This window comes from Pistacia vera, unplaced genomic scaffold, assembly GCF_008641045.1.
Source record: "Pistacia vera cultivar Batoury unplaced genomic scaffold, PisVer_v2 Contig543, whole genome shotgun sequence".
NCBI classification, from domain to species: domain Eukaryota; kingdom Viridiplantae; phylum Streptophyta; class Magnoliopsida; order Sapindales; family Anacardiaceae; genus Pistacia; species Pistacia vera.
In genome coordinates this window covers 264,148-291,691 of record NW_022196383.1, presented here as the reverse complement: position 1 = coordinate 291,691, position 27,544 = coordinate 264,148, and the positions used below count along the sequence as shown (strand labels likewise).

The 27,544-nt window shown below is 33.5% G+C and overlaps 2 protein-coding genes and 2 pseudogenes across 5 annotated transcripts; 2 read left to right on the top strand and 2 right to left on the bottom strand.

Annotated features, from left to right (window-relative positions):
* Positions 1–18: 18 nt before the first annotated feature.
* Positions 19–7,394, top strand: LOC116107613 (L-type lectin-domain containing receptor kinase VII.1-like). The gene is made up of 4 exons (XM_031393904.1): positions 19–478; positions 623–722; positions 1,399–1,441; positions 7,266–7,394. Exons 1-4 carry the CDS (start codon positions 19–21, stop codon positions 7,392–7,394), a joined length of 732 nt encoding a protein of 243 aa, XP_031249764.1.
* Positions 5,939–14,179, top strand: LOC116107606 (protein SPA1-RELATED 3-like). Of its 4 annotated transcripts, none has more exons than XM_031393898.1 (9): positions 5,939–6,041; positions 6,163–6,265; positions 7,266–8,327; positions 8,458–8,615; positions 9,746–10,706; positions 10,784–10,930; positions 11,063–11,374; positions 12,675–12,734; positions 13,718–14,179. In XM_031393898.1, exons 3-9 carry the CDS (start codon positions 7,422–7,424, stop codon positions 13,907–13,909), a joined length of 2,736 nt encoding a protein of 911 aa, XP_031249758.1. In that variant the 5' UTR covers positions 5,939–6,041; positions 6,163–6,265; positions 7,266–7,421; the 3' UTR covers positions 13,910–14,179. The 4 variants fall into 4 exon arrangements, with proteins under 4 accessions (XP_031249758.1, XP_031249757.1, XP_031249759.1 ...); XM_031393897.1 differs by having other exon boundaries at positions 5,947–6,041; positions 6,158–6,265; XM_031393896.1 differs by lacking the exons at positions 5,939–6,041; positions 6,163–6,265 and adding an exon at positions 6,720–6,955.
* A 1,958-nt stretch (positions 14,180–16,137) lies between these two features.
* On the bottom strand, positions 16,138–18,415 carry LOC116107608 (annotated as a pseudogene).
* A 6,427-nt stretch (positions 18,416–24,842) lies between these two features.
* Positions 24,843–25,694, bottom strand: LOC116107609 (annotated as a pseudogene).
* Positions 25,695–27,544: the final 1,850 nt, after the last annotated feature.

Here is a 27,544-nt window from a genome sequence, read left to right as displayed (position 1 = left end):
CTCCAGAGCTAGTTAACAATGCCCCTCTTCAAACTACCATTGCTGCTACTACTGGCCATTTCTTGCTTTCAGTGTGGCAATGCTGTCAGGTTTGCCTACAATAATGGCTTTACTGCTTCAGAAATACGGCTTTGTGGCAGTGCAATGCTAGACTCCTCTGCTATTTCTCTCACCCAATATACCCCTTTCTCCGTCGGAAGAGTTCTCTTCCCCTTTAAGATCTCCACAAAGGTTCCAAACTCAACTCTAGTTCGATCGTTTAAAACATCTTTCACCTTCTCGATCACCCCCTACAAGAATCAACTTCCCGGCCCCTTCATCTTTGTACCTTCCGCAGGCATTGAAGACGCTGCACCAGCTCAGTATCTTGGCTTTTTGAATAAAACCAGCAACGATAATCCCAATACCCATGTCTTTGGTGTTGAATTCGACTTGTTTAGAAATCAAGAATTTCAAGATATCGATGATAACCATGTTGGTATCAACACATGATCTATGTTTTCTCTGACTGCATACAAAGCCGGGTATTGGTTTGAGAACAATGGCAATCAGACCTCCTGGTCTTTCCTTGGATTAAAGCTGAACAATGGTGAGATTTATCGGGCATGGATTGATTATGCAGATAATTACATTAAGGTAACAATGGCTCCTTCAAAGATGAAGAAGCCTCGAACGCCATTGCTTGAGATGGAAATTGACCTCTATGATTTAGCTGACGAAATGTATGTTGGTTTCTGCGCAGCCAATGGGCAACGCATAGAAAATCATAAAATTTTGAGTTGGAGATTCACTTCAAACTCTCACCCTTAATCAACTTCTTAAAAATAAAAAGTGTATGTTGGAATTTTGTGCTTGTTGAAGTGGAATATGTAGCCTGTTGATACCATAACGGAGTACTGAGAATTGCTTCAGATATGAGATATAATTAGGTCAACTCTTGATTTGATACCACAACTGCTTTTATGGAAAAATATTCCCACCCAAAAGTTTTTTTTTTTTTCTCAAAGAAAAGGAAAATAGTTGCAACTTATACAAGTAATTTCTGAAAAGCTTATTACAAAGTGTCTTGTATAAATACAACTATCAAATACCTATGGACTTGAAAGTGTATCTCCTTTGAGCAAAGATTGGCATCCTTTCCATATGTATATATTAATGACAATGTATAGTTAAGATCACCAATCATAATTTTATATTTTGTTCGATAAATATCATATAGAGATTCTTTCAAGAAACTCCTTCGATGTATTTTTACCCTAAAAATGATTGGAAGCAATATTAAGATATACAAATCACTTAGACAAGATTTTACACATTTGGGTGGGTTATTTAAAGGTTTTGTATTCGAATCCCACAAAATGATTACTTATCATATTTGTGACTTATCTAATCTATTAGGCTTAAACACCCGACGTGCATGCAAGCTGATCTCGACAGCCAGGTATCAAAAAAAGAAAAAGAAAAAAGAAGAAGATATACATGGTTGGAGCCATCACCAATAATGGCAGGCTTAAAAGGATTGTACATCCTCTTGTTCTCTTGGTTTTTTGTGCAGCTTAGCCTTGGGCCTCTCCAAGGTTTAGACTGAAGGGGATTTCCCTTCTTAGGTAAATTATTCTCCTTGCTTTGCCTGCTTAATACTTGGCCATAAAAGAGGAAACAAAACACAAGAATAGTGGGTCAACCTGATAAAAACACAACCATGAGCAGGAACAAACTTGTTAAATGACCCCACTTAATAAAAATCATTTTAATTTTGCTCAGGTTTCATTTGTTTTCATCATGTAGTATTTTCTGTTAATGTTTTCATATTTGACCCTAATCACTTACTTTTTTCTAGGGGTGAGCGGATCCGAGTACTCTCTATTTTTCGGGAGAACCGAAACCGCACAGTACAGGTTCTCAAAAAAAGGAATCGGAACTGGAACTGCACAGTACAGGTTCTTCAATTCAAGGAACTTGCACATGTATATTAATTTAATTATAATCTCACTCAATTAGTTTTCCTAAATTTATATTAAATTATTTATCTCCCCTAATAGTAATTCCTGGATTCGTCTATACCCATGAGAGAGATTTTTGATACTTTTATAAGGTTTTTTTTTTTTTTCCTTTCTAATAATCTCCGAGGGTAATAGTTTAATTTAATATTAATCGATCTGACAGTATTCAACAAACAATCTTGTATTATTGTTGGAATAAATACCAAATGAAAATCATAATATTTCCAAAGCAATATTGCTTCCAAAAACAGTAGTGTTTTTTTTGGAATTAAAGAAGAGAGAATTTGATTTCATAAGCTATCCAGAAAATCTGAAAGATAAAGATGTGGACAAGAATGCATAGCACAAATTATTTGTGCACCGTATCAATCAAACCCATTATTGTATTTTCCATTCTTTACAATAAGTCATACTGAATGGTCCCTAGGTGTCCATCCACCAGTCCTTTTTCATAAATAGAAAGAAAAGCACTTCTGACATAAGTGCTTCTTTCTCCTACACCCCCTTCCCCTCATCTATTTTCAAACATTTCTTCATAATTCAATGTATCCATAAGTAGATAATATAAGGGATACCTTTGGTTCAAAGAATTTTGTATTACTGAGAATATTATATTAAGGAGAAGATATATTACCTTGAATATTACTGGAAATTTTATATTAAATGTGTTTTGTTATATTGAAATAAATTGATGGGTATGTTATATAGATTACTGAATTACATTTCTTTTTTGGTATTATTATTATTATTATCTAGATTATTTCTAATTCTCTACATTTGAGAATTTAGCTAAAACACCCACATAATACAAATTTAAAAATTAACAAAAATACTCCAACCATCCAAGCCATTGCCGATCGTCGGCGTCCATGGCTAAATCGGTGCACGGTCGGCCCAACCACTAGTCTTGGGTAATTGTTTTTAAGTTCAAGGGTATTTATGTCTTAAATTTTTTTGTATATAAAGATAAGATAGTCCATGAATATTTTTGTAAATTATTTTCAAAATAAGGGTATTATTGTCCAAAAATTTTAATAATTAAGGATAAAATTGTAACAATATTAAGATTATCCAGTAATATTAAAATACGTAAGAAAATTATGGTATTCAGATTATCACCTATATATATAACCAACATTAATTGTTGTTGGTTTTGAAAGATTATTGAAATGTTATATCACTTAACAACTAAACATTGTAGTGTAAGAAATAAAATATGATATTAACTCCAACTAAACGCCCCTAATAATTACATCGTAGAAGACATTAAAAGGTAACTGAGTGATGTAATCTAATTAATTAATACATAATTAAAGACATATAATATAACGTTTGGATGAGTGATGGAATTTTGATGTCTCAACCACTAACTCAATTTATAGTGTTTGGAGTTTAAATTTTATCAACTTAGTAAGGTCCACCAACCTCCTATTGTTTAATTCACATCATATTTTATACCCCAGACTTATATTAACTTTAATATTAATAATAATAATAATATAATACGAGAAATTAGAATCATAAGAAAGAAGATTACGTCATGGAATTTAAACAGAATAGTTTATAATGGTTTAGTATAATGAAATATCTCAAAATAATATAATCAAAATTGTGAAGGGTGCATTTGTTTTAGTATTTTAGATAATATTTTTTAAAAAGTAAGGGTGCACTTGATTTATTATTCTGATACTTTTTAGAATAATATTTTGAAAAAAGTAAAATTAGGTGGTTATTACGATGTAAGATTTGAAAATTAACAAAAATAAACCTTAGGTTTGTTTATTAACTAAAAACCCTTATAATAAAATATTAAAAATTAACAAAAACACCCCCATCCACCCATTAAATACCGACAGCTGGCCACCACCGTCGAAGGGTGGTCGGAGTTGTTGTATCGGCGTACGACCGGTTAGATCTGGCTGATCGTACTTCGATATGGGCTTTTCCGGCCAAATCCACGGTGAATCTAACTGAAAAGGCAAGATCTACGGCTAGATCTGGCCATTGGCAGCCAGATCTGGCCTCATTTGGTCGTCAATGACGACCATATCTTGGCTGTCATTGATGACTGGCTACGGCTAGATCTTTGGCCATGGATCTAGCCTTTTCTGGCCAGATCCATTGTGGATCTGGCTGAAAATGCTAGATCGGCGCATTACCAACTAGATCTAACTGGTAGTGCACCATTATACCAGATTTTGACTAGTTTCCGGCAGTGGTGGCCGGAATTTGGCAAATGTGGGTTACTGAGGTGTTTTTGTTAGTTTCTAAAAACTTTTTTGGAGGTGTTTAGTTAAATTAACAAATCCAGGGTGTTTAAAAAGCATTGAATACAAATCCAAGGGGTTTAAAAAGAACTGAATAATATAGAATAATATTTTGAGAATAAGGAAATAAGTGTAGTATTTTGGATAGAATATGGAATAGAGTAGTGAAAAATTGTGTACCAATGGGGAAGAGTTGAGTGGTTATTACGAGATAGAATTTAAAAATTAACAAAACACCCCCTTAGGTTTGTTAATTTATTAAACACCTATGTCATAAAACATTAAAAATTAACAAAAACACTCCCACCCACCCATTAAATACCGACAGCTGGCTACCACCGTAGTATCGACGCAAGACCGATTGGATATGGCTGGTCGTGCGTTGATATGACATTTTCTAGCCAGATCTACCGTGGATTTGGCCGGAAAAGGCTAGATCTATGGTTAGATCTAACCATTGACGGACAGATCTGGCCATTGACGGACATATCTGGCCGTGTTTGGGTATCAACGATGGCCAAAGATATGGCCGTCGTTGACGACTAGCTACGACTAGATTTTTTGCGGTAGATTTGACATTTTTCGACTAGATCCACAGTGGATCTGGCCGTAAAAGGCTAGATCGACGCACTACCAGTCAGATCCAGTCGGTAGTGCGCCACTATAACAGATTTCAGCCACCTTCCGACGGTGATGGCCAAAATCTGGCAAATGTGGGTGGGTTGGGAGTGTTTTTATTAATTTCTAAACTTTTTTTTTAGAAGTGTTTAGTTAAATTATCAAACTTAAAGGGTTTAAAAATAATTAAATATAATATAATAGTATTTTCATAATAGAAAAACAAATATGTATTTTAGAAATGATAAGAATAAGATAGGACAAAAATAGGGAAACAAACGCACCAATGAATGTATAATGAAATCAATTATTTAACTTCTAGAAACACCCGATATTTATTATTAGATCGACAAAATTCTCAAATAAATAAGAAAAATATTGAGTAACACAGGTTTAATGGGTGCATTACTATCATGTTTATTTAGTGACATTGTTAGGTCAAATTTGTCGGAAATAAACACAAGATTCTTCAACTGACGTTCATTATTTGATTATCAAAAATATTTTTTTTAATTAATAAATAAGAGGATTTTCTTTAAAAACACATGGGAAGTATATTAAATAGATTGAAATTGTGAAGAAAGATTTGAGTAGGGTTGGTGAATGAGCTCAAAAACATGTGGCCAAGTTCTTAAACGAAACGTTGAGAAAATGGGAGAAATACGTGGCAGTCCCTGAACCTGAAATGTGTTTTATTTTGGTCCAAATGTTAGTTCTGCTCAATAAATGCCGGTGGGCGGTGGCCTATCTTATTACACTATTTCAAAATTTTATTTTTATACCCCAATATCTCATATTTCTATCCCCATAACTTCTTGATTCCTCCGAATTGCCCCCACTTTTACATCTTATTTCTCACATATTCATATATTTATTTTCATATAATCAAATGACAAACGACAAATTTCTTTTTAATTCGACAAAAAAAAATAGCTACTTTTGTAAATACCCTAAATGTTCATTGATACTTTGCCGGAATATATATAGAAAAAAAGTATAATATCTAAATAAAGATAAAGTTGAATGTTCAATGTTCATAACATTATCTAAATAAGGTAATGATGAGAAAGATTACAAATTGAGAAGGGATAAATTTTGATATGGAAAAAGAAGAGACCTTAATTTGCAAATCCTCGCTCCCTTTTCTTTACTGGTTATTCTCTAAATCTGATCTCAACAGCGTCTTTTCAATTCTTAAACAGTTAAACAAGTTTCATCTTCATCTTCCAAAACTAAAGTTCTAATCTTTATTCATGTTTTTGGATGAAGTGAAGACTGAAGCTAAACTGGGAGGTGGGAGCTTTGAATTTTTTAATACCGGGTTCACGATTTTACCACGAACAACGAAAAAGATCTAATTTTGAAGATGATTCCCAGGTGGGTTCTCATCATTTAGTTACAGTAGCTTTGTATTCAATCACTTTACTTCTTTCTCAGTTGTTCAGACTCAGTTTATCTCCATTAAATAAACAAAACTGAATCTTTTTTCAAGATTGTATATGTCGTTAAGAGCCACATCATGGTCATTAGACCATTTAATTGTATGCTAAACCGCATGATAATTATTTAATAACCAGCAGTTTCTCCTTTTGAGTAACAAAGATCCTTTTTTTATTTTTTTTTAACTTGTTAGATGAATATAATATTTCTTTCATTTTTATCTCATGGCCCACTAGTTCTCTTAATTTATGTTTTTCGCCAATACCGATGGAAGTACTTGTGGGTTGTAGTTGTGCCACGTAGCCAAGTGGAATAAAGCGGGAAGATAACGGAGAGAAACTAAAAGAGTGGCCTATGTTTCAAAAAGAAATACTAAATAAGTTGCTGATGTGCATTACTGCATTGGAAGAACTATTTGTTTATTCAACAGACTCTGGGTTTTTTGTGGGTAGTTTTTTGTTTGTTTGTTTGATTTTGTTTCTGAAAAAAAAAAAGAAGTCAGGAATTTAATGAGGCTGTGAAGCTTTTGTTGTTTACTGTGTAAACTAAAGGTCTTTTTGGCTGTGTGGTTCTGTTATCAGGTTACCTTAGCAAGATCACAATAATGATCCCTTCCAGGCTTTACTGGTGCGTATCTCTCTCTTTTTATAGCATGTGTATTCTTATTATTATTATATTATCATATACTGAATGGTTTTTGTAATTTTGTTGGTGCTGTTGCACTAGTGCTTTTTGATGTTTGGTGTTGTGAATTGCATCCAAGTGTTCTAGGTTATGTTAAGACATGGTTTGTTGAATTTTGGAGTACTTGTTTTGTTTATTGAGTGTTTTGTTGATTGGTGGCGTTGGTGATAGTAGGGTGTTGATGTTGTTATCTTTGATGATAATCTTTCATGCTGAGAGGTTGATGTTGTTTTCTTTTGTGTGTGTCTAACAGGGTTCTATGTTTATGTTTTTGGAGCTGAGGGTTTTAGCTTGGCCAGAAGTTTATAGTGGTTTTTACAGTGTATTTGGAAATGAGTTCTTGATTGAAAGTGGTTATGGTGGAGGTGCCGGGGTGTGGTAGAAGCTGGTTAATTCGTCCATTTCTTAGATGTGTGTATATTGGTCTTCATGCAGCCCTAGGCGGATGACTATGGAAGGTTCTTCTGACTCTGCTTGGCAGGAATCTGATAGTTCTAGGGCATTGAATACTTCTGGAGTCTCAAACAGAAACCCTAGACTTAGTCATGCGGAAAGAGTTGGGGTTTCGGTTGATACATCACATGGTTTTGGGTTTATAAAGGAGAGTGATAGAGTTGTGCTGGATGATAGTGATCCCCTAAGAAACCAGGGTGGTTTATCTGGGGTTTGTGAGGATGATGCGGCTATCAACCCTTTTGTTCGTGCAATAGAGTGGGGTGATGTTAGCTTGAGGCAGTGGTTGGATAGACCCGAACGATCTGTAGATGTCTTTGAATGCTTGCACATATTTAGGCAAATAGTGGAGATTGTAAATGTAGCACATTCACAAGGAATTGTTGTTCTTAATGTTCGGCCATCATGCTTTGTCATGTCCTCATTTAACCATGTCTCTTTCATTGAATCTGCCTCATGTTCAGATTCTGGATCTGATTCTTTTGAGGAAGGATTAAATAGCCAAAATTTGGAGGATAAAGATTTATCTTATCCCTTGCCCCATGACATGCTTCAGCAACGAAGAAGGTTGACAAGTGAAGAGCTTCAGCCAGTGACAACTCAAAGAAATGCTTTGTCAGAAGCTAGTTGCATGCAATCAAGCTCAGTTTGTGGAACACATGTAATTTTAGTAAAAGAGACTGAAGAAAACAAAATCTTGGATACAATGAATATGGAACAAGTTGAAGAAAAGAGGCAACCATTCCCAATGAAACAGATTTTACTTATGGAGACAAATTGGTACACCAGTCCTGAAGAAGTTGCTGGTGCTTCTGTTTCCTGTGCTTCAGACATTTACCGATTGGGTGTTCTTCTTTTTGAGGTATGTGAAAAAGACGCAGCAACTTTTTCTACTCTTCTTAATTTATCTAGTGTAGGGTCTTCTAAGTAATGTTTTAGTTGTTGTTTTGGTTTTCTTTGTACACTTATTTGATGATTTGATTTCTTTCTAGTTATTCTGCCCTTTTAGCTTAAGAGAAGAAAAGAGCAGAACTATGTCTAGTTTGAGACATCGGGTTCTTCCTCCTCAATTGCTGCTGAAATTTCCAAAGGAAGCTTCATTTTGCTTATGGTTACTGCACCCTGAGCCAAGTAGTCGTCCAAAAATGGGGTGATTTCTCCTTACATTTGCTTTTTACATACATTGTGGTTTTAATCTTTATTATACCCAATGTCCGGCTTGTGTAGCTCTTTAATTTTAGTTTTAGTCCACATCACACACCTTTAGCATTCATTTACCATTTTCTGTAGCCTTGAACCCTCTTTTTAGAGATCTTTGTTGACTGGACATTGCAAATTCAATTTAATTGTAATTTTTAGATGACTAATTTTTGTTACAATTATTACACTTCTGTCTTAAAATGTCGGATAAAATATTTTTACCAAAGTGCTTTGAGGTGATTGTCTGTTTTTTGTGCAACCATAGTACACAAGGGTTTTACTAACTTGCTAAAATAGTTTACATTAGCACTTATTAATATTGACTGTTATCACTCCATAATTTGCTTTATTTTGTGAGCTTTTGTGCAAAATTGTTTGATTGGTTCTCTTAATAAGAATAATGAAGATTGTCATCATTATTTTTGGGGTATATAGATTATAAGGAAATGTATTTATTGCATGTAAAAATGGAGCTAGGATTTTAGGAATTTTTGAAATCAGACTAAATTTAGCTGCCTGACTGTGTTTGTTTAAGATTTCCTGCATAAAACACAGGGTCAGGCCTGCCCCTAGTAATTAGGAAGATAGGTTCATGAATCATGTCCAAGTTAGGTAATTGTAAATAAGTCCTAAAAACATCAACTGATAGGATGTAATCTCTTTCCCATTTTTTTTTTTTTTTTTTTGGCATAACCACCATGTGATTGTCTTGGTATGACTTCATATCGTGGTTAAGCAACTGGAGAGTCTTTGTTTGCATTGTATTCATCTGATGATGATGTTGCATTTTAGGAAGAATAATGCTACTCATCCCAAAACATATCCCGAAAATCACATCCCAAATGATGCATTCCCATATGTGGCATTGACATGTAAATAAATTAATGATTTGTTAAATGATATGACAATGTCAGATATAATGACATGTCGTTTGGGATGTGAATTTTGGGATATGATTTGGGATAAGTAGTATCAATCATTTAGAAATACCATCCTACCTTCTCTAATAAATTTTGCATTTGATCTACTTCCATTAATTTATATCCATGGGAATCTTACATTTCCATGCCTTGTTAACAGTGAGCTGTTACAGAGTGAGTTTCTCAATGAACCAAGAAATGATTTGGAAGAACGTGAAGCAGCAATAGAGCTACGGGAGAGAACAGATGAGCAGGAGTTATTGCTGGAATTCCTTTTGCTGATACAACAAAGAAAGCAGGAAGCTGCTGATAAGTTGCAGGCCACTGTTTCTTTTATTTGTTCTGATATTGAAGAAGTTAAGAAGCAGCAAACAGTACTTAAGAAAAAGGGTGGTTCATATGGGGAGTTGGGGAAGGATGAGCACTCAATGTTAAATCTTCCTTCATTAAATATTGATGATAATGATGATTCTTCTACCTTGGGTTCTAGAAAACGATTTAGACCAGGACTTCAGGTTCACAACATTGAGGAATGTGATGATAATCTAGACGATAATCAGAAATCAGCTACCATCACCAAAAACGAGGGGAGTGTTCTTTTTAAAAGCTCTCGGTTGATGAAGAACTTCAAGAAATTGGAGGCAGCATATTTTTTGACAAGATGCAGACCAATCAGGCCTCCAGGAAAACCTTTGATTAGACATTCACCTTTAAGTAGTGATGGTAGAGGATCTATTGTTGTAACTGAAAGAAGTTCAGTCAATAACGAGCGATATAATGAAGGTAGACAAATTGGGTGGATAAATCCATTCCTTGAGGGTTTGTGCAAATATCTGTCATTCAGTAAGTTGAAGGTTAAGGCAGATTTGAACCAAGGGGATTTATTAAATTCTTCCAACCTAGTATGCTCCCTCAGTTTTGATCGTGATGGAGAATTTTTTGCAACAGCTGGCGTAAACAAGAAGATTAAAGTATTTGAATGCAATACAATCATAAATGAAAATCGTGATATCCATTATCCTGTGGTTGAAATGGCTAGTAGATCGAAGCTCAGCAGCATATGTTGGAATACTTATATCAAAAGCCAGATTGCTTCAAGCAACTTTGAAGGTGTGGTACAGGTAGGACAAGCTTTACATTTTATTCACCTTTGAGCTTTCTACCACTTTGTTTTGAACAAGTTGCTTAATATTTTCAGGTATGGGATGTTTCAAGAAGTCAAGTACTTACAGAAATGAGAGAGCACGACAGGCGCGTTTGGTCCATTGACTTTTCATCAACAGATCCAACATTATTGGCTAGCGGGAGTGATGATGGTTCAGTTAAGCTTTGGAGTATCAATCAGGCAATTCTACTTTTGCATTTGGTGGATGTCAGCTTTGAAACTAAACGTACTGTTTTTATCTAATTTCATACCGTGTAGATTTAATTCTGGATGTGTGATAAGTTGTTCTTCTTACATGGGTTGCTACTGCAGGGAGTAAGTATTGGTACCATCAAAACAAAGGCCAATGTTTGCTGTGTGCAGTTTCCATTGGATTCTGGTCGTTCACTTGCATTTGGTTCAGCTGATCATAGGATTTATTATTATGATCTCCGTAATGCAAAGGTTCCACTGTGCACATTAGTTGGACATGACAAAACTGTGAGTTATGTCAAGTTTGTGGACACTACAACTCTTGTTTCAGCATCCACAGATAACACTATAAAGCTTTGGGATTTGTCAACGTGCACATCTCGAGTTATTGATACTCCCCTTCAGTCATTCACAGGTCACACAAATGTGAAGGTACATTTATTCATATTGAATTTGACTGATTTTATGTTTATATTATGAGGTATTAACATCAAGATATTTATCAATCTGATATTTAGGAAAGCCATTATGAAGTCTTTAATATATATAAGAGAGAGAGAGAGAGAGAGAGAGAGAGTTTTCCTCTTATCAGGGCGTCCTGATAATTTTTATTTTACGGACTTTATTGTGTACAATTCTTTTATTGTGTGTCTTTTAAATTTGAACAAATCTGAACCACTAAAAATATCTAATTGCTAAAATTTAAAGTCTGCATAATAAAAATTATATATATATATATATATATGTTTTCACTTATTTTTCGAATTGGAAACAACATTGAATATGTGAAAATGTTTCCAATAACCAAATATTTTAGGAGTTAGCTATTGGAGTATATCCATCTATCCTAACAAAGAAAGATTTTTCCTGTTGTTTTTCAGATGACAGTAGTGCATAGTTTGCAACAGATAGATATATAAATTCCAAAAGATTTTCTGATACATCGTTCTTCATCTTTTCTTCCTCGTGTATTAGAAATATAATGTGCTCATTGAATGATTAGAAACCGAGGATTTAGAAATCCTGATAAAATAGGAATGTTTGTAGGTTCCCTTCCTGATGAGACAGCAGATTGAAGTTTCGTAAGAATCAAGCAAGAGAGAGGCTTTAGACACCTTTTTTATCCAAAATTCCTAGTATTGCTCTACTTGGAAAAGGGATTTAATTTCATCTTCATTGGAGGGAGCTGTTTATTTCAAATTTGGTTGACCATAGTAAAAATTTGCTAAAAGAATTGAAAAAAATCAAGCATCACGGTGATGCTGGAGCATAAGATTTTCAGTCACTTGCATAATGTTATTTGCTTTTAAAACGTAACTGGCTGGGTTGGAATCCTGGTGTTTTCAAGATTGACACATGACATGAAGCAAATGGCTAATATATGCAATTATTTGAAAGATTTAATTTCATTCTTTTAGCTTAAGATCCATGTTCAATCTTCATCAAAGAATTGTTAGTTGAAAATGGTAGTCAAATAAGCCTATGAAAGGAGGAAGGATTTTGGCATGATATCAGTTGTTATGGTTTACGTGTATTTTTATTTTTGCATCAGTGGCCATTTCTCATGCTCCCTGCCTTTTTGCTTTTTAATATTTTTATTACTGAACTCTCTTAACTTTGTAATGAACTTGCTCCCATTTTCTGATTTTATTATTATCAATGTTGACATTGATCCTATTGTCCCACCATGGTTGACATACTTTTGTTGCAATGCATGCTTTTGTTGTTACAGAATTTTGTAGGTTTGTCGGTATCTGATGGTTACATTGCTACAGGCTCAGAAACTAATGAGGTAGAAGCTAATTTTATATTTTGATTGTTAACCATGCTTGTATATATTATTTGGTGCAGCAGTTTGAACATAGTTGACTTGCTTATTTGAGAAGAATTTTTGAGTTTCTTCCGTGTTTAGCTTTAAATTATTGAATGACCCTAATAAAGTTTATGGTCTCTACTGTAAGTATCCAATTTGCCTGGAGATCAGATAATCATATGCTTCTGGTTTACATCCACATACACTGTTTGGACTGATTTCATTGGAAATCAAGGAGATCAACAAATCATTTTGGTTTTGATTTACATGCACATCCGCTATTAGGACTGATTTCATTGCAAATCAAGTAAATCAGGTATCATGTGGTTGCCTCATGTTTGGAAGTCACATTTCATGTTTTCCCGAAAACATGAACTGGCGGATCACCATGTATAATTATATCCTACTCTAGACGTTTTAGATGGCGATATGAAAATGAAGTCCCCAGTGTTATCTAATTTCCTTCATGCTTGCAGTCACTAGTCAGTATTGGCATTTAAACACGATTATGTTGAAGAAGTCAATAGTTTTTAGTTGGGTTTCATTCACCTTTTTGGTTAATCCAATATCTATTTCCTACACTTAGAGCTGTTTCATAAACACGAACTGCCTGGTAGAAGTCAATAGCTCTAATCCTCTCATCTCTCCGTTTCCCCCTAAACCCAATAATTTGCCTTGATCCCCACTTCTGGAAATTGGCTGCATGAACCATCTTGAATGGAAACCAAACTGATAAATTATTCACTGGATGTTATGGCCCGTATTAACAATGTCTAGAAAACTTTATGCTAAAGCAGTCAGATAACCAACTCTTAATAGGTGCTGGTATAATTGACGTGCTTAAAGTCTCAAATTATTTTGGAACTGCACTTGGCAAAATTTCCAGTTACAAAAATATTACACCTGTTTTGGCATTTTTGGTTTCATTTGTTTATTGATGTCAAATATTCTCCATGGAACAGGTTTTTGTATACCATAAAGCTTTCCCCATGCCAGCACTGTCTTTCAACTTTAACAGCAGGGACCCCCTCTCTGGCCATGAAATGGATGATGCTGCACAGTTTATCTCATCGGTCTGTTGGCGTGGCCAGTCCTCAACCACCTTATTAGCTGCAAATTCCACCGGGAATATAAAAATCTTGGAGATGGTTTAAGTTGGCCTGTGTTTCCTAAACTATTCTTTATTTTAGTTAAAATGATAGAAGATATTGGTGCCAGAGGCTAGAAAATGAAATAAGAACAAGAATGTTTAAACCAGAGAAGATTGTGTAGCTATATTGGCTTAAGGTGGGTATAGGGAGTTGAACAAAACAATTTTTGGCATTAGATGATAGCGGATATGAACAAGAAGATTGAGACTGATCTTTGATCAAGTTCATGTGGATAATCGTAAAGAACCCAAAAAAAAAAAAAAAAAAAAAAAAGGATAAATCACTTCTCTTGTATATTATGTAATGCATATGTTTTATAACCCCTTTTTTTACCTACAATTAGAATTAATCTTCAAATGCATCGTCATATTACATTTGGCTTGATCTGTATTTCTTCAAGTTCTCGTCATATTACATGAAACTTAGAAGTAATACCAATCTTTAGGCAATATAAAATTGACATTCAGGTTCATCGAATTCAACAAAGAACCCAACTTCTCCTCTGGGTTAGACTGCAATACATGTACTGAATTTTGTTATTGTAAGAGAGGACACTTGTACCATAAAACGTTAGACATGTTAAAAGTAATTTAGAAATTTTGAGTTTAAACCTTTAATAAAATGAAGGCCTCTGACAATCCAACTTCTGTGGATTAGCAGATACTTCTCTGATGTTTGATAAGGTTTCAGTTCAATCAACGGTGTGGAAAGTTAAAGGTTGAGCCTCTGTAACATTGGATTTGTGACTAGAGAGTGCAATTATAATGAAAAGAGTGTGATAAGATCCCAACTCATCCTAACTCAAATTTACAAAGGAATAATAAGGGCAAATGGCATATGTGGCAGTGGGAGTTGGTATCCACGTGGCAATTACAATGGAATTGTCTGACGTTTGTGATAAATTTAGGGATAGGAATTATAAAGGGTAGAGAATATTTTGGTGGGATATTGGAAGGGAGGCCCCTAGCTCCTTGAATTATTAGGTTATCTTTACATTCAGTACTGTTTTCTTATTGTTCTTCATTATTGTTTTTATCCATTTTTATATCAATCAATATAGAAGTATATTCATATTAGTGCTTTCTTATTGTCTCTGATCTGTTTTGAATATTGTTTGGTTTGGAATACTGTATTTTGTTTGGTTGTGTTGAGTGTTAAGAATCCAGGTTCTTATCAAGTGCTAGAAAATATTTGATTTCTGGGTCACTATGTAATGTGGAATGTAGCCAAAATTAGGAGTTGACTGTTGAGTAACTCTAGCATGAAAAATGAAACACATAGGCACTCAAGCAGTGCTTTAGAATAATGAATGCATATACCTAATACCAGAATTGTTGAAATTGAAGAAAAGGGTACCACATACAAATATTTATTTCCAATTCATCATTTGATAGTGAATTCAGTTTTGCTCCTTAAGATATACAAGACTTTTCAACCTTTACTCATCACTTTTCCCATAAACAAAGCTGTGATGCCTTTGATTTGTCAACTTTTTGTACTAAATAAATAACCAATTGGATTGATGAATCCAAAGAGTATGGTTTTGTATTCTCTGCCATGTTTGCACATTCAATAGAAGTGCTGATGATGGAAGAAAATTTTCAATGCTTTAGTTTTCATAATCCAACCACTAACCATCCTCTTTGTTCATCAATATGCAAGGCAATGAGGACATGATCAAATCAAGTCCCTTCCATACTCATGAATCTGCAGACTTTGGCAATTATTATTTATTATAACTCCTCTTAAGGCCTAACATGCCGGAAACTTTGTAAGTTCAATTTTCGAGAACAACTTTGCATTGATTTGAGATAATAAATTGGCACACATCCTAGTGACTTTAAAGAAGAGTTGATCTTATAGACCAGGCTGCATTACTTGAACTGTCAACGAAATAGTTTCCAAGTTGAAATCCGTACTATATCTAATTATTTGGGAGTGAAAAAATTTATTAACAATGAGACGTGGGAAAAAAATAACTGCGGAAAGCTTTCCGAGTGGTATAATCTTGGACGGCCTAACAAAAGAATGGATGATCAGGAACAGTATTTGATCCCATCCATCTCAATTCTTTTGGTACATTTTTTTCTGATGTACTAACATACTCAGACTCTAACAAAAATGAGGCGAAAATGTAACTTCACCATCAACAATTCTTCCCTTTATGACTTTCAAAGCTGTGGCCAGATTCGGGTAGTAATCTTTCTGTCTGCAACAAACTGTCATGAGATCTACTTACACTGGTTCTGACCGTTTTTAGCTTCCTTACAGCCTATATTAAGTGCGAAGTCTTTCAGCTCCAGGACCCGTTTGATCTTGTTGGGTCTCCAAGCTTTGAACAAGTGGAGTCACCAGAGCACCAAGCCACCAGGGTGAAGGTCCCATTCTTCCGACCAAGTAACTCTTTGTCAATCTTGTACAAGACGAGTACCTGTTTGAATTTCCGGCAAAAGCAGCATTGCTTGCATCATCTTATCAGTGTCGTTAAGTGAGAGAACGTGTGGGTGTTGTCTTGGGGGATTGTCCCAGAAATGTAGTGCAAGTCATGATTGACAACAGTATCAGCAAATTCGGGACGTTGCAGATGACAGTGTGAAAATAATTCGAGAAGGAACAAAGTTTGTGTAGTACATGACAAAGTTCTTGGGAGATTATCCCAACCCCAAATGCAATATTCTATGAATGAACAGAAAGAACCATCCATGCCGACCTGCAACAAAACCAAATGTTTTAATAGCAGAACACCAAAGTTCAACATAAGGATTTAGATTAGCATAAGAGATACAGCCTTTGCAACATGCATACAGAGCATTTCTTTCCAGTAATAGTGGTAGCACTCGTAATTGCAACCCAAAGTTCAAATATACAGTACAAAAATATATCTTAAATGAAAGTACCTTATACCTGCCATATTTGGTTATTTAACTTCTAAAATGAACCTTAGCTCATTAACTCAAATTTGGTATGATTGAAATCTAACCAAATCCAAAATTAAGAATTTCCATTTTTTTAAAAGCGATAGGTGCAAGAGGACACCCTTTTGTAAACACTGCTGTGTCTAATTGAATGAAGTTAGTAATTTTACAAAAACAGATTCAGCCAATCTGTGTGCCATTAACTACAGTTTAACTATAGAGGGTTAATCCTTAAGTTAACCCATTTATTTCATAGTCACAAGCCTATAGGAAATATTAAGAAAGTTGCCTTGGTGTTAAAAATAAAACTCCTTACTTACCTCTATATACAGCTTCAAATTCTAATTTCTAAAAAAATTGCATATGTCAAAGCCAGTAAACTCACCAATATCCAATGAAAAGTCTTCAAAATTCAGCTTGAATTATTTATAATGGTTCCTTAGTCAAACCTCAACCCACAAACGGAAAGAATATGAATTCAATTTGAATTGTTCCAGAGGTCTATCTTAGTTAACCCAACATGCCGAACGGGAAGAATACAGATTCCTTCATTCTTTTCATATTCCCCCCCCTTAAACAATATTGATAGTTCCTATTGTAAGAACAGAAACATAGGTGCACAATTTTAATAGCATGACTACAGCAAACAAGTGAAAGTCAAATACCAACCAGTATAAATTTAAATGCTGTCGGCAAAGTTCTCCGTGGTGTGACCCAGAATATATCTGACTGTCGACTTAAGTCCTGGGTCAATCATCAAAGGCTTGCTCGTTTATCCCTGCCGAATAACAATAAATTTATTATCATTTAAACACAAAAAAGTCCTGAAATATGTAGTCAGAGGGACAAAAGAGCTTACTCTTTCCAACCAAGCCTGCTCGTGTGCTCAATGAAATTAAGTTTCCGGTTTATTGAAAATGTGAAAAGAAGATCGGCAAATTAAAGCTAATTAATAATGTCTGTTCATTGCAGAACTTGAAATTCTCCTTCCAAAAAAATAAAGCATAATATAAATAATATAAGTATACAGTTGAGTAACGAGATTTACCTCTTGAGTCACAAGAGGATAATCTGAAGCACTAAGATTAATAAACCAATCCCAGTCCTTACTTTTCTTGAGAAGAATAGCACAAGCATGAAGCGTATTAGCACCATAGTTGGTCCTCTAAGTAACCATATTAGCCTTGATGTTCTTGTGGCCATTCCCAACCTTTGAAAACATGGGATCTTTCTCCACTCGCATGCAAGCTCCAATCTTTCCTCGATTGAGGCTTCAAGGTCCAAATGACAACATATTGGTTCCTTGGATGATATAGCGCCTGAAGAGTTCTCCAAAGCTTTTCCAGATCACCCTTTGACCCAGAAACCAAATAAGCAAATCGAGGAATTGTCGGCCAAAGGAGCGGTGGAGCCTGTTTAACCTTCATTTCGGCATATGTTGGATCAGTATGGTTTGCTGAGAATGAGAGGGAAAATCGAGAAGATAGCATTGATCGTGTGAACGAAGAGATTAGACCCATGTTGAAGGAAGTTGCAATAAGAATATACACACAAGAGAGCTTATCACCAGTGGGAATACCCACTTCTTCTCCATGTTTAGAGATCCCATCAAACACTTTATCGCCTTCAATCCACAATTCTAATATCCCAATTTCCTCAATTAGCAACTCAGAAAACCTTCTACTGGATCAAACCCACAAGATCTTCACCTATACCCTCAGCCTCAGATCACAAACTTCTTAAATCTACAAACTCTGATCTTCAAAAATATATCTGTTAAATCAACATTCAACAAGAAAAATTAGAATATTCAACCAAACTCCATCATATGATTTCCCCCAAAACAAAGAAACTGAAGCTTGCAAAACATCAAGCTGCAGTCTAGAATCAAAACAGAGATACTTTTAAAACTAAACCAAATATACTATATATAAAATGCATATTAATATTAGTTTGTTAGTTGTGGCGGGTATAGAGAGATATATGGTATAATATTCCATAAAAGAACAGAAAGATGCATTAGAAAATCGACAAGGGACCAACAAACGAATCACACAGCATAACAATTCTTAAATATTAATATATTGTACAATGAGCTAACGGTGGCTTTATATAAATCCATTGATAAAGACACACACTAGCTTTACAATGCCAAATCTGAGAACAAATCTGATCAAACCCCACATTTCCCCAGCAGATTTACAGCAAATACACAGCACTAATCTTCCCCAAAGTAAAACACACCTTAAAGATCACTACTTTAAAACCCACAAACAATACCCAGATCACAAAAACAAGCTCGGATCATAACTCAATCAATCTAAACCCTTAAACCCCATATAAAATCTTCAATCAACGAACCAAAACTGATAAAAGACCGAAACTTTAAAGAAAACAACCTTTTTTTCTTGAATCTAGACGCAAAGGGCACGAGAAAACCTTGTTTGCGCAGGTTTTACAGAGTTGATTAATTAAAATGTATTTTAGTAGCTTTCAAGTTTTTCAAACTGGAAAAAAAAAAGAAGAAAGAAAGAAAACTACAAAAACAGACAAGCAAGAAGTGGGTTAAGCCTTTGAGTTGAAAAAAAAAAAACACGTTTTGGTATCCTGCTGAACTTGAAAACTCGCTTTTTAGGATTGATCGAAGTCGGCAAAGCACAACTAACATACAGAACACCTTAACCTCCACTGTTTGTTTGTTTTTTTTTTCTTTCTGCACAGACAGATTTAGTTTGCATTTTTATGTGAATTGTATATGTAAATAACTGTTAGCTTTCCTTTTTCGGGTACTTGTGGTTTCATTTTATTATTCTGCTTGTGTTTTTATACGGTCTTGATGGATGATTCTGTTGACTATTTCATGATCTGACGGCTTGATTACGGCTGTATCGGTAATTGATGTTTGGAACATTTTTTGTGGCATAAAAAATGAGTCCAAGAGCATATGACTCAATTTGAATATTTTTCTAAATCATTTTATTAAAACTTTAAAATAGCTCACTATACTCTAATTTATTATAATTTATAGAATTAATCATTAACCCTAAAAAATTTGATTAAATAATAACAAATATCAATCTTTACCGATATTAAAATAAATGTAAAAAAATAATTTAAAATTCATAATAGTTTAATTTTAACTATCATTGATTGTTTATCATTTTTGTTATTATAACAAAAGTTAAAAGGGTTCGATTTTTTTAACTTTAGTTTACAATTAATTTTTTCTTCTGTTCATAATTATAAACAATTTATAATTTAGAAAGATTAGCCTCACTTTAACATTATTTATTTAATTTAGCTTTGGCTTCGTTAATCCTGTAGTATAGAGTATTATTACTCTAACCAACTACCTAGATTAATTAATAGGTCATTATAATAATAGGATAAATGAGAGTAAAATGTCAAACCATCTAAATATAAATAGTTGGTATAAGTAATAATTAAGGGAAAGGTGTAGGGATTGATATAGATTAAATATTAATTTTGATTATTATAATACTTATAATTATTCAATGACTCATTTTAAAAAGCAATGTGAATGTCCATTCAAATTTCGACTCACAGTAGAAAAAAATCTATTAAAATTAATGAAAAATATTTTATGATTTTTAAAATGTGTTTTGGTATTTTATTTTAATAAATAACTATTCATGTATGATTTAACTTATTTTCCATCACACTATTATTTATGTTAAATAAATTTCACATTCCATGCCGAAAACTTAATTAATGTGACACCATTAAAACTATATGCCAACTAATGATTTTTCTCTTCAAAGAATTATATATATTATATTGTTATGACACGTGGAGCCCTTAAACCCATGTGCACCTCCTTTTGTCCGTAGGAGGTACATATACTGGTTCCTCCAAGTATCAGCGACAAGTGACATTCTTCCATGCATGGGGTCAAAGCAATGATCGCCCCATCCAACGAATTTTCAGCCGTTGGATCCAAAATCATCGAGATCTCGTTTTAAATTAGATCGTGCGCATTAATTTTTTTCCACATAATTTAAATTCTATCATGTCATAAGATTAATAAATTAAAATAAAGAACTCTTTTATATTTTAAAGCCTTCACGCATCTCAGCTAATCTTCAATAGAAACTAATTCAACAACTCACTGTCATAGACCCCATTTAAATCGCAAATACTCAAATGGGAATCGAAGAGTAGTGTTATTATACATGCTAACCGTGTATTTTAAACTTTGTTTTCAAGCAATACATATATTATTTTATAGTTGAAATGAAAATTTAGGACAAATTGAGATACACTGTTTTTATTTTTTTTCAAAAACCTTTTTTATACATGTTATAAAATAATATGTGCAATAAAAAATGGGTGTAAAAATTTATTCTTGAATGGTATAAAATTTATTAATCTAAATTGTTTAATTTATCACTATTAAATGATATGAGAGCCTTTCTAGCTAACTATGTGGAAATATTATAATTAAAAATTGGATCAAGAAGCTCTCGTAGCTCGCTGGTTAGAGCACCCGTTTAGTAAGCACTTGAGTTCGACTCTCAACGGAGCATATTATTATATATATATATTTTTTTTTTTTGTGATCTGTCATCTGCATAACAAAAATAATAATTAATCAATGATCGACCAAATATGTTGGTGGAAATGACCGATCATGAAAATAATGATATATGATAAATATCAAGTAGAATTGTAAAAATAAAATAATAAATTATGGTTGACTATCTTGAAAATAAATTAAAATGTTTTGTAATATATATTCATTATGAAATCCTATTTTGTTGCATTATAAAAAAAAAAATCATTTTTGAATAATAGTTGACTTGTAAATAATGAAGAAAGATAAAGTATGAAAACCAAGATTTTTCAACATCATGTGATGTGTCGACTTGTAACCAATCATGGGGGCCCCGCAATAATTAAGACTCTCACGTCTTGAGATTTGACATGAACTGCCTATCCACTACATTTTAGGGGTGTTTTTCTAAGCTTATAGTTGGTCAAACTTGCTTATAAGCTCAAAATTAAGCTGCCTGTTGTTTATATTTTTTGAGCTTAAAGTTGAGCTTATAAGCTAAAAAAAATAGTTGGGGGGGAGTACTTATTTTTTTGGCTTAAACACTTTGCTTATAGCTAGTTTGACCAAGTATATTACCACATTATCCTGTTTAATTTTAAATTTCATAGTATGTCCTTATTATGTTAGTACCTTTTTTAGTAATTTTTAATAAAATGTACTTATACCCACATTTTACCAACACGCTCAATTACTTACAGTCACTTATAGTACTTTAACCAACACGTAATTGCTTAAAATTTTAATGCTTATAAGTTAATTATTAATCTTAGGCATTGTTGCTTATAAGCTAATTTTCATAAGCTCAGACAAACACCCCCTTAATGTGGCCGGTTTCATATTTCATTTATTCTACGCACGTGACTCCGACATGCGTTGTTGACTTTGGGATTTTGTCGTGAATTAACTATTTTTGGGCTCGTCTTTGTATAAGAAAATAAAAACATAGATTTATTTGCTCCTTTGGTTTGCTATTTTCATACCTTTTTTCTTGGATTGGGTTACGAGAAAGATAATTATTAATGTTTTAAAAGTTAAATAAAGTATAATTAAATTTTAAAAATATTAAAATAAATACATTTTTGAGTTTTTGTGATAGAATAGTGAAATCAGATAGAGTATTAATAATGAATCAAAAGGACTCATAAGTTTTGGGCTCGTTTCTAATTCTACTTTATAAATAAAAATATATGTCCATAAAAATATATGCCTGTTTTATACAAATTTCAACAAGTCACCGAAAAGTTAGATCTAAATAGTTAAATTTACGAGTAATGTTACACTCATAAACTTTTTCTTACAATCCTGATATAGTTGTTCGTCATTAGTTAATACGCAAATGGGTTCTGCCTGTTAGAATGGATCTCGTCAGTCTATTTGTAGGCTAATTAATAACGAACTGTCATGTCGAAATTATTAAAAAAAGTTTACAAAAAGAGGTTGTGGATATAACATTTTCCTAAATTTACAGGCCAATGACATAATCCCTTTTAGGGATATAATAAAATAATAAAAAAATTTATAGATTTTTGGAAAAAAAAAAATTTATGTACCATTAAACTTTAAATATCAAAATAAATGATAGGATGACGATGTGATAATATTTATAAACTTATAACAATACGGATTTTAATAATTTACTAATAATTCAATATCGACATAAATTTTTATTTCCTAAACCTCATGAAATATTTGTTATTTTATCGTACATTGGAGCGGTTGTTATTAACTTTTTATTTATATTAAAAAAATGGTAGTTCAAATTTGATAAGTTTTTTTAATATGAGTAGTATGAAGTAAAATAATTACTTAAACGCTTTTTATATCATATTTGTATAATTTTGAAATTGGTGATTTCGAAATAGAAAAAAAGGCCTAGGCCCAAAGACAACACCAGGCCTCTTTCAAAACTCAAGCACAAATATTGATTTTGCTGAAATTGTTTGTTTAAAAATTTCCCGAAAAGCTAATAATAACTTAAATATTTATAAACATACAAAAGAAATGCGTATAATATGCGACAAAAATAACAAGGAGTATTTATTAGAAGAAATTGGTAGATTTATATGAAAATGATAGAGAATATGACAAATTGAAGGATTATTGAGGAATCTTTCAATTGATTGAGAGATCCCTTTATCACTATCTTGCTTGAATTTAATATTTAAAACAAAAGTTCTTCATGTTCACATTATGCTCAATATTAATATATATATAATACTACACCAACAATTTTCTCTCACAATTCCAACGTGATGGTTCTTGACGTGACAGTTCGTAATTGGTTAGTTTATAACAGGTTTCACATGGGTTCCGCATAAATCACACTAATTAATTACGAATCAACCAATTATGAGATGTTACATCAGGATTTGAGAAAATGTTGTTGGTATTGTATTACTGTTAGTATATTGATGTTCTAAATTCAAGCTAATAAAAAAGGGTGTGAGACTTGCCTGGTGGGGTGGTTTATTGAAAAAAAAAAAACCTCCATTCCACTCAGTTCAGTTCCTGACTTTGAAATTATGGCAGAAATACAGAATTAAGGAAATCATGATGAATGATGAAAGTTGAAAGTTGATTTTTCTTCAAATTTGAGGAGGAGGCAAACATGATACAGTGTTTAGAGGATGCTCCATGGTTATTCCAAAATAGGCCCATTCCACTACAAAAATGACAACTGGAAATGTAGTTAAGCAAAAATCACCGCAACTTATTCCCCCGTGGGTCAAGGTTTCTGATATCCCATTAGAACGGAGTCCAGAAGGGTTAAGCTATATTGCTAGTTGTGTGGGCAGACCCTTAGGTATGGATAAAATTACAGAAGACACATGGCGAGTTGGTACAGGGCGTATTGGATTTGCACGAGTTCTTGTGGAAGTGGATGCTAGCCGGAAATTGCCGGAATTGACGACAATTATGATGCCTAGTGAGGTGAATCGGGATTCCAAGATGATGGTTGTTCGAGTGGAGTATCAATGGCGACCTTTCCATTGTGCGTACTGTCGTGTCTTTGGGCATGGGGAAGCATTGTGTCCGAAACAACCTAAGGTCGAGCTACAGGATACTAGAGGGAGAAAAGTACTGATTGTGGGGGGTGAAAATGATGGCTTTCAAACAGTGCATCAGAAGGGCAAAGGGAAGCTGGAGGTTGAATTCAGAGTGGAACTGAATTCCAATCCAATCCCCCGCTAATGGTGGAAATTAAGACTAAGAAAGGGCGGGTGGAAGGCGGCAAGCTAATAGAATAGTAATACTTTCCAGTGTTTAGCTTCAGTACCTGAGGAGATTGAGGAAATGAGGGCTTTAAATGAGACAGTGCCTAAGCACTTGTATATAGAGATTGGAAAAGGGACAGAGGCAGATTCTGAATCAAACACCCAAAAGTTCCGTGGTGTGACCCGAATATATCTGACTTAGTCGACATTGTAAAGTCCTGGGTCAATCATCAAGGCATTGCTCGTTTATCCCTGCCGAATAACAATAAAATTTATTATCATTTAACACAAAAAGTCCTGATAATTGTAGTCAGAGGGAACAAAGAGCTTACTCTTCCAACCAAGCCTGCTCGTGTGCTCAATGAAATTAAGTTTCCGGTTTAAAGTTGAAAATGTGAAAAGAAGATCTGCAAATTAAAGCTAATTAAAATGTCTGTTCATTGCAGAACTTGAATTCTCCTTCCAAAAAATAAAAGCATAAATATACAATAATATAAGTTACAAGTTGAGTAAACGAGATTTACCTCTTGAGTCACAAGAGGATAATCGAAGCACTAAGATTAATAAAACCAATCCCAGTCCTTACTTTTCTTGAGAAGATAAGCACAAGCTGAAGCGTATTAGCAACCATAGTTGGTCCTCTATAAGTAACCATATTAGCCTTGATGTTATGTGGACATTCCCAACCTTTGAAAACAGGGATCTTTCTCCACTCGCGATGCAAGCTCCAATCTTTCCTCGATTGAGGCTTCAAGGTCCAAATGAAAACATATTGGTTCCGGATGATATAGCGCCTGAAGAGTTCTCCAAAGCTTTTCCAGATCACCCTTTGACCCAGAAACCAAATAAGCAAATCGAGGAATTGTGGGCCAGAAGGAGGCGGTGGAGCCTGTTTAACCTTCATTTGGCATATGTTGGATCAGTATGGTTTGCTGAGAATGGAGGGGAAAATCGAGAAGATAGCATTGATCGTGTGGAACGAAGAGTTAGACCCATGTGAAGGAAGTTGCATAAGAAATATACCACAAGAGAGCTTATCACCAGGGGAATACCCACTTCTTCTCCATGTTTAGAGATCCCATCAAACAACTTTATCGGCCCTTCAATCCACAATTCTAATACCCAATTTTCCTCAATTAGCAACTCAGAAAACCTTCTACTGGATCAAACCCACAAGATCTTCACCTATACCCAGCCTCAGATCACAAACTTCTTAAATGCTACAAACTCTGATCTTCAAAAAATATATCTGTTAAATCAACATTCAACAAGAAAAATTAGAATATTCACCAAATCCAATCATATGATTTCCCCCAAAACAAAGAAACTGAAGCTTGCAAAACATCAAGCTGCAGTCTAGAATCAAACAGGAGAATACTTTTAAAACTAAACACAAATTACTATAATATAAAATGATATTTAATATTAGTTTGTATAGTTGTGGGCGGGTATAGAGAGATATAGGTAATAATATTCCATAAAGAACAGAAAAGATGCATTAGAAAATCGACAAGGGACCAACAAACGAATCAAACAAGCATAAACAATTACTTAAATATTAATATATTGTACAATGAGACTACAGGTGGTTTATATAAATCCATTGATAAAGACACAAACACTAGCCTTACAATGCAAATCTGAGAACAAATCTGATCAAACCCCACATTTCCCCAGCAGATTTACAGCAAATACACAGCACTAATCTCCCCAAAGTAAAAACACAACTTAAAGATCACTACTTTAAAAACCACAAACAATACCCAGATCACAAAAACAAGCTCATAACTCAATCAATCTAAACCTTAAACCCCACATAAAATCTTCAATCAAACGAACCAAAACTGATAAAAGACCGAAACTTTAAAGAAAACAACCTTTTTTCTTGAATCTAGACGCAAAGGGACGGAGAAAGACCTTGTTTGCGCAGGTTTTACAGAGTTGATTAATTAAAAAGTTATTTTAGTAGCTTTCAAGTTTTTCAAACTGGAAAAAAAAAGAAAGAAAGAAAGAAAGAAAACTACAAAAACAGACAGACAAGAAGTGGGTTAAGCCTTTGAGTTGAAAAAAAAACACGTTTTGGTATCCTGCTGAACTTGAAAACTCGCTTTTTAGGATTGATCGAAGTCGGCAAAGCAACAACTACATACAGAAACACATTAACCTCCACTGTTTGTTTGTTTTTTTTTTCTTCTGCAACAGATAGATTTAGGGTGCATTTTTATGTGAATTGTATATGTAAAAACTGTTAGCTTTCTTTTTGGGTACTTGTGGTTTCATTTTATTATTCTGCTTGTGTTTTTATCGGTCTTGATGGATGATTCTGTTGACTATTTTCATGATCTGACGGCTTGATTACGGCTGTATCGGTATTGAATGTTTGGAAACATTTTTTGGTGCATAAATAAATGAGTCCAAAGAGCATATGACTCAATTTGAATATTTTTCTAAATCTATTTTTTATTCAAAACTTTAAAAATAGCTCACTAACTATTCATTATAATTTATAGAATTAATCATTAACCCTAAAATTTGATTAAATCAAATATTTGCATTTTAAAATAAAAAATCCTTTACCGATATTAAAATAAATGGTAAAAAAATAATTTAAAATTCATAATAGTTTATTTAACGATTCATTGATTGTTTATCATTTTTTGTTTATAACAAAAGTTAAAAGGTTCGATTTTTTAACTTTAGTTTACAATTAATTTTTCTTCTGTTCTATAATTATAAACAAGATTTATAATTAAGAAGAGATTAGCCTACTTAACATTAGTTAATTTAATTATAGCTTTGGCTTCTTAATACTGATCATGATAGAGTTTATTACTCTAACAACTAACTAGTAATAAAGGTCATTATTATAATAGGATAAAATGAGAGTTAAAATGTCAAACCATCATAAATATAATAGATTGGTATAAGTAAT

What these genes read in the sequence shown, in the direction of transcription:
- LOC116107613 (XM_031393904.1), top strand. Translation starts at nt 19, where the DNA reads ATGCCCCTCTTCAAACTACCATTGCTGCTACTACTGGCCATTTCTTGC. An exon ending in TATCGATGATAACCATGTTG is followed by an intron (nt 479 to 622) that starts GTATCAACACAT and finishes TTGATTATGCAG; the next exon opens with ATAATTACATTAAGGTAACA. An exon ending in TATGATTTAGCTGACGAAAT is followed by an intron (nt 723 to 1,398) that starts GTATGTTGGTTT and finishes CTAATCTATTAG; the next exon opens with GCTTAAACACCCGACGTGCA.
- LOC116107606 (XM_031393898.1), top strand. Translation starts at nt 7,422, where the DNA reads ATGTGTGTATATTGGTCTTCATGCAGCCCTAGGCGGATGACTATGGAA. An exon ending in ACTTTGAAGGTGTGGTACAG is followed by an intron (nt 10,707 to 10,783) that starts GTAGGACAAGCT and finishes TAATATTTTCAG; the next exon opens with GTATGGGATGTTTCAAGAAG. An exon ending in CAGGCTCAGAAACTAATGAG is followed by an intron (nt 12,735 to 13,717) that starts GTAGAAGCTAAT and finishes TCCATGGAACAG; the next exon opens with GTTTTTGTATACCATAAAGC.